Source organism: Euwallacea fornicatus, chromosome 7 (genome assembly GCF_040115645.1).
Source record: "Euwallacea fornicatus isolate EFF26 chromosome 7, ASM4011564v1, whole genome shotgun sequence".
Taxonomy (NCBI): domain Eukaryota; kingdom Metazoa; phylum Arthropoda; class Insecta; order Coleoptera; family Curculionidae; genus Euwallacea; species Euwallacea fornicatus.
This window is the reverse complement of record NC_089547.1, coordinates 4,602,602-4,615,117: the sequence shown is the minus strand read 5'-3', so window position 1 is coordinate 4,615,117 and position 12,516 is coordinate 4,602,602. Positions and strand designations below refer to the sequence as shown.

Sequence of the window (12,516 nt, the reverse complement as noted above, 5' to 3'; positions counted from 1 at the left end):
GATAATTTAATCCTTCGCCAAGTTGTCAACAAATAAAGAAATAATGCGAATACATTTCTTGACATTGAGATGAACAAAAGTGTTCACTGGCATTTTAATAGAGCATTTGTATTTTCACAAAAAAAAACCAGTGTTGAGAAAAATTACGTTAAAAAAAAGCAGGAGCAAAAGAGGACTGAGCCTTTATTAGATTTCAGTAGTAACGGCAACTAAGCCATTGAAATTTATGTTTGGGGAAATAGAGGAGTTACCGAAGATTCTGGAAATAACAAGAAAAATTTGTAGTCTTTATAGGGATTCAGCAGCGGCCCAAACAAAAAAAACGCGTACGAAAAGAGCGTGTTCTTACGCTATAATTGATTAGGAGGAAATATATTTAACAAAAGATCAAGAACCGAAAATGCCTTTATTCATATTTATATTCATCAGGTAGAGCCTGCTCTATGAAGTCTTTAAATTGTCCCACTCTAGTGAACACTGTGGTCTTGATATTGGGCTTCAGCTGTCTTCCAAAGGACACCAAGCCCACCAACTTTCCATCCACAGTCAAAGGCCCTCCGCTGTCGCCCTTGAAGCACAAAATTATGAACGAAACGTCTACATTTCATCAACTTTACGTTTAATTTTTCCTAGCGAAAACGATCAAAACGATATACTCTGTGTATTCAAATACAGGGCCGTCCTCAGCATGTCTAGCGCCCCTCATAGAATTTTTAATCGTCGTCCCCCTACCACCCAGAAAAATCGCCCATCAGGAAAGTTCGGCGTATTTTTTAGTTTGCCGCGCAGTGCTGTTGCCCCCTCCCCCCTCCCCCCCTCGATTACGACGGTACTACCCATATACATGCCCAGCGCTTCGGGCTGTTTGTATAAATCGTTAATAATAATCTGATGCCGAAGCCGAGGGGGTAAACTAAAAAGTGGGTTTTGTTTGCTCCTTTTAGGGAGAGATAACTTAATAACTCCCCTTGAACGCTGACAAAAATACTCACAAAGTATGTGGTCTTGTGATGGGGTTTTATGCAGATCTGCTTCTCGCTTACAGTGATGGGGAAAATCGGGGGAAAGTACTTCAGGCAGTTACTTCTGTCTTCAACTTCAACTTTCACGGCCCTAAAGATGCAATTTCTTCATGCGGTCACTCAACGAAAATTACGCCTAACCTCAAATGTGTGGATTGCAGTCCAGTTTCAGTCCTTCCCCATCCAGAAACCGAAGCTTTAGTACCACCCTGCGGTTCCTCGTCGTAAACCTCGATAGTGTCAGCTTTTTCCCCGATATTTATAGGTTTTTCCAGCAGCAGTACCGAAATATCATTTTGCAAGTGCTGCATAGAAAACTTATTAATATTATACTCACATTTGGAGATTAATAAAGTTACAAAGTTGCTTTCTATAGAATTTACGCGTTTCTGAAAAGGACGTATTCCTCGGAGGAAGTTGGCACATAACGTTCTCAACTTATGTAACATTTAGTGCTGAAATACTGTCTGACTAAGTTTTTTAATATCATGGAGAGCGTTTTCATTTACACGAGGATGAGAAACAAAGCGTGAGCTGTAAATTAAGGGGTATTAACGGTGTTTGTTAAGAGGAAGGTACAGTAACGCAGCCATTTTGGACGTTGTTGTTGCCGTCATGCTACTTTTGTTTAAATTGAAGAAGATTTGACAACTATGTCACGTGCTTTTGTTGAGCAAACAAGATGGCCGCCGTTCTGAGGAACATAAATTTGGGTTCGCGTCAGTGTAGCTCGGTCCTGTTATGACTTTGACGGGGCGCCGCGTAGAGGACACCTGGAGGAGGTATTTTGGAAGCCGGGGGTTAGAATCTACATAAGATTATCTTTAATTTAATTAATTTAAGGCATTCCTCGGCCCGCCACACTTGGCTGATTTGTCTTGAAAATTTTAGACGTAACGCTAACTCCCACGGGGAGGGGAATTAAGGTGGGAGGGAGAATTGCCAAAAAATATTTTTATTATTGCGCTCTTTCGCGAGGGTTCGCACCCAAGCAGAAACGCCTGCTTCAGTTTGTCATGCATCCACATCATGCTACGAAAAATATTTCCGCAGTGAAAGTAGTCAGAAAATATTTCCCTCAGAAACGGCTCTCGTACTAAAACAATTCCTCCAGAAACCCTCCCGGATAACTCGCCCAGATCTTTCTGACAAAAGCTACTTTTTTTTAACGAATTCTCAAGTGAGCGTCTTACCGCATATGAAAAGTCCGGGTGTCTGATCACTTTAGCGATCTTATGAACTTCCCCTTGAGTATCAAAAATGTGGTTGGCCCCCGCTAGTACTGCCAAATTAGTCCTGGGTCCCTGCATTCTGGTCTGAGTGCAATGGGCAGCTGCGTTTCGATGAGTGTTGGCATAACTTGGTTAACCCTAAAGTCAACTTACCAGTGAGAACCACTCTGGGCTTAATAATCACCCCGCCGCAGATAATTTTGTAGGCCCCAGTACTGAGAATGCCTACTTGATAGGGGTATTCGTCGATTTTCACCACTTTGCCATTGAGGATTTCTTCACTTTTTTTCTGAGCGACTACTAAAACCCGGTTAGAGATGGTTGGGGGTAGTTACGGGAACTTACCAACTGAAAATTGCACGAAATAGACGATCGCAAACCAAATGACGCGACCACACATTTTACTAAAACCTGAACATTTCGCCTGGGAGCTGTTTTATACATTTCCGCTTGAAGGAGTCAGATGAATTTTCGGTTTTTGGACCCAATAAGGTACCAAATTCAATATCGATTAGATGCTTTACGCAACTAACGTGGCTTTTTCGTCTAAAAAATTGTTTAACGGGCGAAGCCCCCGAGATCCACGAAAACAGCTTTCACCTGCAAAAATCAATTCGGAGCTGATGATTGGCAGCTCCAGGTGAAGAACCTCTGTCAGGCGATGAGACAGAGATTAAAGCATTAGATGTTAAGTCTATGAAGCGGCTTTTAAGACATTTGCCTTTTAGATTGGTATATCTGCTTAAACCGGTGAAAGCCCGAAAGATTAAGACAGATTGCCTAATATAATTTGCCACTGAAGGGGCTTTTGCAACTTTTTTCCGCTCTATTGATGTATGTAGTGCGTGTAAAATTTCAAAATCCATTAATGGAAACTATACTTCTGGCGGATCCCTCATAATACGTCTCAACACCTTCGGGGAAAAACAGAAAAACTCCTTTCAGAGAAGCTTTTCCTGGGAAATTGCTTCAGAAGGATAAGTTTAGGTTTCGAACAGCGGTCAGTGTTATTAAGCTCTTAATAGAGTTTTTGTATGTTGAATCTTCTATAGGGAAAAAATTCCATCAAATCATGGGCAATAAAGTGCCGAACTTTTAAGCGAAACGTTCTCTCGAAGCTTTAAACTTTTCGCATTACCTTTTACGTATATGCGCATAAAAGCTGTTTTCTGAGCTTGAACTTTTGTTGCCCAATAAAAACGTATATACTTTTTATCAAATTGTTGCCTTTTATTATTTTAATGTAAAAAATCGACAATAACAACAATAATATCGTCATCAAGCATCTGAAGATACATCGACAAAATATGGGAAACAGTAAAAAAGGGGAACCCTAAGCACTAAAAACGTATGGATCAAAAACCACCCCTCTCCGTTAAATAACACAAACATTATACGCATCATTATCAGTTACTTAATCCGCTGTATTATTGATAATAATGCCAATAAAACAACATTAACATAATTGTGTTGTGGTTTATCGATGATTACGGATTTATGGATAAATTATTAGGTTATCGTATATTGGCAATATTGGACTAGTTACAGATTTCGCATAAACATTATTATAATTATAAACACTGCAGATCTGTTGCTGTTCTTTTGTAATTAATGTATTTGACTAAAACATGATGACTTATTCTATATTCGTAGAGGTTTAAAAATATTAAAGGTCAGAAATGTAAATTCTCTTGATGATATGGTGAACGCACTTTTTACTTACAAATATAGCAAAAGTAAACATTTGGAAATTTTCCGGTATACTAAATTGGATGTGGCCGAGTCATATTAACTATTTTCAAGATGATAGCATCCCCTTTACCCCGGGAGTTAATGCTAACTCTCTTGCATATTTTAAATGGATCACCCGAATCTGTAGCCTGAACTAACCTAAACGAAATCCTTGTAATTTTTTGCTAGTAATATAATCGTTACAAAACCGGCATAACCAGGGTAGGCCATCAGTCAACTGATCCATTTCCGCGGAGATTGAAAAAGCCCAATCTATCGGTTAAAAATGTAGATTCTAAATAAATCTCTTGACAATATGGTGAAGGGAAACTCCTCTGGTATCACTCTTTTTATCAAATCTCAAATTGCATAATTTAATCGACTTTATACCTTTTGTGGTTACCGAGATCCCTATAGTTGGGCTCAAGAATCCGTCACCTTGCGTTTATAATACCTATGCTTGATTGAAGTACTTTTTGATGATACCATGCAAGAAAGCTCAATCCATCACTCGCTTTTCTTTTAACTGCATTCACCTCCGTAACTAATAAACAATCAGTTAAAGCACAGCTAGAGGTTACTTTACTCCCAACAGAAACGTCATATCTCTACAATACAAATAAATACATTTGAATACAATAAGATGATGCATCTTCTTCTGCAACACACACGCCATTACCGATTCATAATTATCAATTTAATCACATACACCAGTCGCAATCTCGACACACTATCAAAGCACGCTCCAAGTGCAATGTAAAGATCACACTACATAAGTGACACACGTTAACAGAGGTGGAATCTTGCATTCACAGCTTACAGTTAAATTCCTGGGCATCATCACCGTCTTTTCGAATTTCTGTCCCACTCTGACCAGTTTCTGACCGAACAGGCACATCTTCTCTGCAAATCGAATTATGGCGATTAATTACTTCGCTTATAACCGCATCAGTAGTTGCTTCATTATGCTAAGAGAACCCTGCAAGTGCATGATTGATGGAAACTAACCTGATTGCGGTTTGCCCGTGATTTTCTCGTTGCCTTCACCTGTTCAAAGAAAATAGTTAGGGGATAAAATAGGGCTTAGGAGTGTTTGGTACTTACTGCAGATCCAGTTTACGGGGCAGCACAAGGGGTCGGTCTCGCGATATTTCCTTTTGTAGTAGAGAGGCGCACATCTCTCCTGCAGCTTTTCCTGATTCTTGACCTGCACTCCGCAAGAGCGCCTTCTGCAAAATGGTTTCTCCAGCTTCCCTGCAATGCGAGTGTACATCAAAAAATCATCACCGAGGGAACTATGCCATACCTCTATATCCCGCCTGGCAAACGCACCTCCAGCAGGAGTTCTTGGGCAAGAAGTTCTCCCCTTCCTTATAGACTTTTCCGTCATAGACGCAAATGGTGGAATTCTCGTAAGGGGGGCACATTTCCCTGATGTAGCAGCAATCGTCCAGCGAGTATTTCCTGTAGCACCCTGTAGGAGGTTCCAAAACTGACCACTCCGGACAGCTCACCGTGGCACATTTGAACCTTGTTCTGTAAAAGAGCGAATAAATCAAAAACTTCTCATCGCAAAGATGGAGGGAATCCTACGTGAAATAAATCAGTTGAGAACAAGTTAAGGCCATATTTATTACGGTTTAAGGGGGTGCTAACTTTGCGGTACCAGCGATATAAACTGATAAAAAGTTTCCCTTCTTTTTCGTGCGTACTTCTGACACACTTACGAACTTTCAACGACGCCTGAAAGGTGACGAATTTATCACCCTAGGAGCGCTGAAAAGGGCTTTAACGGGCTCGCATCGAGAGCACATACTTGTCTTCATGGCCCTGACATCGGCACCCCAAATCGCACAATCCCGCGGTCAGCCTGGAATCGACAGTTTCATTGATCTTGTACGTCTTTCCTTTGAGGAAACAGTCGGTGGTGGACTTCTTGAGGCCGAGGCAGTCGAACTTGGACGGGCAGAGGTTTGGTCGGTCGTAGAAAGGTCTGCAGCCCATGTCCTCATAGAGAAGCGTGCCGGAGAGGTCGCAGTTTTCTGAAGCTGGAAAGAAACTGAATCAACGGGGCCGCAGCAATGACTCGTGCATTACTGACCTGCATACGGCCATGTGTCAAAAACGCTCAAGACTACCAAAAGATGAGTGACCGTTATGTATAGATACTGTACGTTCTTCATCGTACTCCACTGACCACCGTAACACTGACACTGAAGATTGAAGATACACAAGATGCGGCGCTTGAGACCAACTCACTTAACGGAACCATTGAAGAAATGTTAAATGGACTCAGGACTATTTTAGGAATATTTTCTAACTCGCTGTTGCCGTAAATTTGCTATTTGGACTCGATGCGGATGCAGGCCATTCAATTGCATCCACCTACTATTGCATCAATGACCCGAGAGGCCTCCCGTTATAACGTGAGTGGAACCATTTTTGAACCCAAATAACGCGCAAATCTGCAATTAGCATCAGGTACTGTTGAAGCCAAGGTCATTCAATGTCATTAACACTTCTAGTTTTGGTGCGGGTGATGCTGCTTCGGCCCGAGGATGAACACCATCAGCTTTAACATTTTTAATAATAATGATTACACCATCACCTTCCACATCTGTCTGGCTCATGCAGAAAAGGATGTTACATGGGTTTCCTGTCTAATAAATCTATCGATCGAATACCAGCCCTTGTATAGGTCATGTATCGAATACGGACAAACCATCACTCCTCACTCCGTCATAACCGAACTAATACAGTCATTAATTCTAATATTCTCTTCTAAAACTAAAGCTCTGTATAGGGATTAGGGACTGATGGATTCCTGTCCGGTATACCAGGAATTATTGTTAGGTGCGTTTTTGATTGAGGCCCGAAGTCCATTATTTTGAGTATACATTGCGGCAAAGTTAGATACATAGAAGAATCCAATGCCCTAAATAGACCTCGAATGTTCAAACTTGGGTGTACGATGTCAGGATTTCGGTGTACTTTTAATCAACAGGATGGTCGTCATTCATCATTTTACAATATGAAATACAGCGGGGTTTCCGGGTTTTAATTATCCGGACTTCTAGTGGTGGATTACGTTCTCTCCATACTTTTTTATGCCTCGTTTTTTTTCCTGCAACGGTCATCTGAGGAAATGCGTTGTGCGGAAAATTAATAAACGAAGTTATCATGGATTCTATGAGTTTTCGATTTGTTTTAGGCAGCGATTGATAATGTAGCTATCTTTGAAGTAGGTGAGGTGCTTTAGCGTTTGAAGTCGACGCTGCAGCGAAATGCAGCCGCTGCAACGTTGAACAATTCGCGGTCACCGTAATCTCAAGAATTTCTAGAATTTACATTTCATGTAATAAATTATTTTTTAACGCCCTGTCGGTCCCTAAATAAACCTTTCGTCAATTCTGTGGATCTCTTGATCAACAAAGAAACCCTTTCTGACTCAAAGACAAGGGTATTAGGGTGAATGTGGGGCCGGAATCGATCGATTAAAGCCAAACGATTTTTCCTTAACAGTTTCAAGAAGAGGGAAGGGGGAGAGCATTGTTTCGTCCATATTTCCAAAATTTGTGGTCCAGTAATTGCATTCGACGGTTTTAAAAATAAAATATTAATTTATTGTCAACTCTCTAATAATAATACATTTAAATATTAATTTATACAATCGAATGAACTTCAAACTTTTACATTATTATAATACATCTCATCGCTATACTTACTACATCTCTGGAAACTCTTACCTACTTCTACTAATAAATAACACCTTATCTATATTACTGTCATTATTAGCAATTCTCTAATTCCATTTCGAATGAATTAATTACGAGTTCAAATCGCGTTTTTGTACTACTTACTTACACTAAACTACTCGCCCCCACGCACTCCCCTTCAATCTGCCCACTCAAACTGGGCGAGTTGCCCTTGGAACTGCCATAGACCTTCGTCGAATACCCGGAATCATTGTTCGTGTCTCTGTCTACCGTGTCATGGGGGTTCTCCAGAACCCGCTCTCCGAAATTCGGATCCAGCATTCTGGAAGAACCCTCGATCGGGTTTTTTGACTCCGGATACCCTTTGGAGTTTTCCAGCACCCGAAGCTTTGCCAGACGTGCATTGATTGAGTGATCATAGAACTTGGTTGTGGAGGCAGCCGTCAGCTCATCTTCGTAGTAGTGGGTATGGTAGGCTGGGTCGTTGTAGCGCATTTCAGGCTGATACGGGTTCATCGGGTCGTATTTGCTCGTGCTGGGCTGCGGGTATTGCTTATAAGGGTCCGGATACCTAAGAAAAAAAGAGTTAGTCTAACGTTTGATTAATTACTGCTTTAGCCACCTCATATTGCCCGGTTCCTGAATCTTCACTATAGGCTCAATGTAGCGAGAAGATGGGCTTACAGCAGCAGGTTCCATGGTTGGACTGTAAACGCCGCTTCTGCTGCGAGGAGCTGCGTCGTTTGGCACGTTTTCGTAGTGGCCAAGACGGAGGGTCTGACCCATAGCGTTCTGTGTACCGAATATCAATTAAAACAGCAATTTCTTGCAAATATAACAGGGCAGGAAAAATCCCTTCACTAGTTTGTTAAGAATTCATATATCTACGATAACTTATAACGCTATATAATATGATTGCCGGTGGTGTGCTATTAATGAAAATGCAATAATGTTGCAAATTAAATCACGTCATCTTCGAAAACCCCTTCGACTTCGATTGAGTTCTCGAAAGTTCAGTCTAAGCGAAAACCGAAACTCTAATGAGAGACGAAAATTTGTCGCCACCATAAAGTAAAGAATTTTCAAAAATTAAATTTCAACAATTATCATAAAACATCTTACAAGATTAGGTTCTCCGATCGGGCCCTTCCTGGACGGCATCCTCAAGGGACCATCCTCGTCCTCGCTGCTCTCGCTATTGGCGCCCTCGTTGTGGGCATTTTGCTGGTGCTGTTGCTGTATCCTAGCCACCAATTCCTTGACAGAGGGTCGAGGCATTTGAGGGCCGATTTCAAGGGGTTCCAACTCATCCATGCTTCTAGAAAAAGACAACAAACTCTTATAATGTGCGTGGGTCGCTTAACACACACGGAGCAATTGGGACTTCCGTTTCTAAGAGTATCACATCTAAATTATACATTTAAGTGCTTCAGATGTAATATCAGTTTAATGAAGAAAAACTAGTTTGTGCCAGGCTATTTCCCAGGTAGGTATAGGTGTATGTGTCTTAAAGAGGTTGGACATTAAAAAGGCTTTGATGGTTAATTAGAATGCAGCAATTAGAAGAGAACAGTAAGAACTGTGGACCTCTTGAAGACTTCCCAACATTGATTTACGGTGCATTGTAATTGAATTCTCTTACACATCTTTCACGGCGGATTTAATGATAATGTCTCTAGCTGGAGTGCTTATAGCTCATGCATTAATCATAGCCCCCAAAGTGGGAAAAAATAATTCATCCATTGAATCGTACATTTTTCGGTATCAATCATCTAACCTAGAAAGCAAACTCGGTTCCACAAGAACCCGTTTCAGACGTGGAAAAACTGGAGGTCTACATCTTATACAAATAAGAAATATGTATGGGTAATTTAATAAGAGTACTGGAATTCTATCTGGCTCACAATACGTTTATAAATCAATAATAAATCCACGTCACACGCGGCCTTAAGGTACGTCGGCGTACAGAACAGAATTCTTTCACCCAATAAATTATCGTTGCGAGGAAATCTCCGAGTTTAAATAACTCCAAAGCTACCGGTATTTATGTATTATTAGCGGCAATTAGATAAATACCACTCGGTAATTGGTAAATGGGTTGTAAATCAATAATTCAAATACACCAAGAAGCTCTATTGTCTCAGGTTGTTTTCAGAGAAAAGCAATAAATAAAAACATAAACATCGCATTATCTCTCCACTCTGCAGTTACAGATAGGGCCCCACGAATCTCGAGACATTTGGCTGGAGGAACTGTGTTAGCCTTTAAGATGCTTTAAGAATAATTTATACGGCAATTTTTACTACTTACAGTAGCGGCCATCACGATAGCAACTTTCCTAAATTGATATAAGCAACAGCTAAAATTTAACTTACAAGCTAATATTTGCTCTCTCATTAATATTTGGCTCTGCCTCTTGGAGTTCTGCATACAAGCAAATTAAATAAACGTAGTTTTTGTGTCGTATTTGGTTGTCAACGTAGTCCTGCAAGTTCTCAATAGGGTTTAAATCTGGAGATTGCGGCGGCCAAGGCGGAACTTCAACGTTTTGCTCCGCCAACCTCTCATGTTACTTAGATTTCAGCTCTTATTTATATCAATTTAAGAAAGTCCCTATAATTATGGCCACTATTGAACGTGTCTGAAACTTGTTAAATAATCTTCTCATGCCGATTACCGTCTAATGGCCTTTCGAAACTTTAAATACCATTACTAATGCACTCACATTCCCATTATACAGGTGTTTGCTACAATCTCGGGCATATTTGTGCCTCGCCAGTTATTTATACAGGAAACACACATTTACATGGCGTTACCGTAATTTCACGACCATTACTTCTCCAGTTTCAAGCATCAGATTTGTTCCCGTTTACTAGAGCAAAATCTTACCTGGTGGCTTGCAACTGCGCCTTTTCGGCGGTATCCAGCATCTCCAGGCTCCTCGACCTGATCATCTGCGGCTCCGGCTCTTTGTACATGTTAAGGACTCGCTCTGAGCGCCTCCCATGCCCTCCGCGGTTCAGTTTCTGCTCCAGACCGGCCACCCTCTGTCCCAGCCGAACTTGCGCTCGCAAAAGCTCCCTCTTGTCCTTTTCGATCTTCGCCTCCAAGTGCCGGAACAAGGGGGCGCAGTAGCAGGTGTAGCCTACTCCCACTGGGCCCTTGCAAATATTCCCGGCTAGATCTAGGTAGTACTGCTCTCCCTTTTTTAAGGGCTCCGGAGGTAACGTGTCCAGGTTGGGAGGGGGGAAGGCCTCGGGGTCCGGATAGTAGTGGCAGCCGTAGGGGGACCAGGGTTTGTTGTTTGTAACTGGTTTCGCGGTTGCCGGGGTTTCGGTTACTGATATATCGACGACTTCTGAAAATGAAAGATCATCACGTTTGAGACTCCTACGCGTTACATTCCAATAGTGGGATTATAATAATAGAAATACGGCAGCATCATATTATAAAGCAATAAATCGATGAGGTAGGATCTGGTGGCGTTGACCTCTGCAAATTAGCCGGAGCACAATGGGGCCCGCCAATCACGAGTAATAAAATGTTTTAATTTAGAAACCCTCCTTTGTCCCACGGGACACTCTGTATGTCCGCCAATAGAAATTCGCTTATTTTCCATTGGGCACCCTGTACAGTACTGAACGTGATCGGTCCAGCAATCACAACGAGCTCTTCCTTCTAACAGAGGCCTCTTTCTCGGAAACTTTGGCGGAACTCAAATTTCCGACTATTTAGGTGGTACCAACCCCTCGCCGATGCTCACTTTAGCGAGCTTCCTTATGGGGGCGGTGCCATTAAACCTTCTCGTTCTTTACAAAACCTTTGACCGCTTGGGCGGCGTCAACCCCTCGTTGAAACTTAGTTTAGCAAACCTCTTTAAGGGGGGCGGTGCCACTAAACCTCCTCATTCGTTACCGAGATCTTCTCAGGTAATCAGGCAACAAATCGCATAATTTCGCAATTACAGCAAACGACCTTTGCCAGGCACGTTTCACGGTACTCACGCTGTGCTCGACTCGTCTTTCAAGCCCTTTTGGTACCACTCGTTGAACACTGATTATTATTTATTGTGTTGGCAACATTGACCGTAAAGTTATGCGATTGTATCTGATCTGCAACGCCGATAAAACGTTGCATTCTTAAGCATTTCTCGACATTCTCTCTATAGAGACAGATCGACTCGAGGTGTTGCAGTCATTACACTGGCAAAAAAGACGTTGATTTTAACGCACCGACGTAAAATTCCCGTGGTTTTTCACCTTGGGCAGTACCAAGAAAGAGTAGCCATGTTTACGCGACGCAAAGTTCGGGAAATGTTTGGGAAATCTTCCTGGGAACATAAACAACAATTAACTTCGCCGGGATAAACTCATACTCGAGTTTATGTAGGAGTTTTTCTGTTTTTCCATCGATTATTTGATCGACATTTCAAAATATAAATTCGATTTTACGACCGTTTTGGTTTTTTATTGGCCGTCAGGATGATTCATGCCAGGGGAGCCCTGGTCAGTTTAACGGAACAATTCAGACAAGAACACGTTGCTACTCGCGAAAGATAAAAATATCAGGGGAAAGTAAACAACGTGGTGAAAAAAAAAAAACTGGACTTGGTACTCCCCCGTTTTCACCAGCTCCTAGAGTGATGGCCACGCGGACGATCGCCGAAGGCAGCCCAGGGGCAGGAAACCGTCGAACAGGCAATCAACGACGTTCTCCGACACGTCAGGCAGACTAAGGTACTACCTGCGTAGCTGGTGTCCAGCCAGAATGAAGCCGCGCAGAGCTACAGGTCAATTGTCCTGCTGCCGCGTATCC

The 12,516-nt window shown here is 41.9% G+C and overlaps 3 protein-coding genes across 4 annotated transcripts in view; all 3 read right to left on the bottom strand.

Annotated features, from left to right (window-relative positions):
- Positions 1 to 367: 367 nt before the first annotated feature.
- On the bottom strand, positions 368 to 4,408 carry LOC136340173 (trypsin-like). Of its 2 annotated transcripts, none has more exons than XM_066284004.1 (6): positions 2,600 to 4,408; positions 2,408 to 2,554; positions 2,216 to 2,355; positions 1,164 to 1,327; positions 993 to 1,113; positions 368 to 568 (listed from the first exon to the last, which is right to left on the bottom strand). In XM_066284004.1, the coding sequence occupies exons 1-6, from the start codon at positions 2,652 to 2,654 to the stop codon at positions 407 to 409; spliced, it is 789 nt and encodes a 262-aa protein (XP_066140101.1). In that variant the 5' UTR covers positions 2,655 to 4,408; the 3' UTR covers positions 368 to 406. The 2 variants fall into 2 exon arrangements, with proteins under 2 accessions (XP_066140101.1, XP_066140102.1); XM_066284005.1 differs by having other exon boundaries at positions 2,408 to 2,551.
- A 136-nt stretch (positions 4,409 to 4,544) lies between these two features.
- LOC136340171 (kielin/chordin-like protein) lies at positions 4,545 to 6,227 on the bottom strand. Its single transcript, XM_066284001.1, has 6 exons — positions 6,087 to 6,227; positions 5,802 to 6,033; positions 5,292 to 5,521; positions 5,090 to 5,239; positions 4,994 to 5,032; positions 4,545 to 4,888 (listed from the first exon to the last, which is right to left on the bottom strand). The coding sequence occupies exons 1-6, from the start codon at positions 6,166 to 6,168 to the stop codon at positions 4,749 to 4,751; spliced, it is 873 nt and encodes a 290-aa protein (XP_066140098.1). The 5' UTR covers positions 6,169 to 6,227; the 3' UTR covers positions 4,545 to 4,748.
- Positions 6,228 to 7,585: 1,358 nt separating this feature from the next.
- Positions 7,586 to 12,516, bottom strand: part of dgo (diego) — a 34,922-nt gene continuing 29,991 nt past the window's right edge. Inside the window, exons 6-9 of the mRNA XM_066283993.1 lie at positions 10,591 to 11,059; positions 8,824 to 9,019; positions 8,324 to 8,493; positions 7,586 to 8,272 (exon numbers count right to left, since the gene is read on the bottom strand). Coding sequence (XP_066140090.1) covers positions 7,846 to 8,272; positions 8,324 to 8,493; positions 8,824 to 9,019; positions 10,591 to 11,059 — 1,262 coding nt within the window. The 3' untranslated portion in view covers positions 7,586 to 7,845. The remainder of the gene's footprint in view (positions 8,273 to 8,323; positions 8,494 to 8,823; positions 9,020 to 10,590; positions 11,060 to 12,516) is intronic.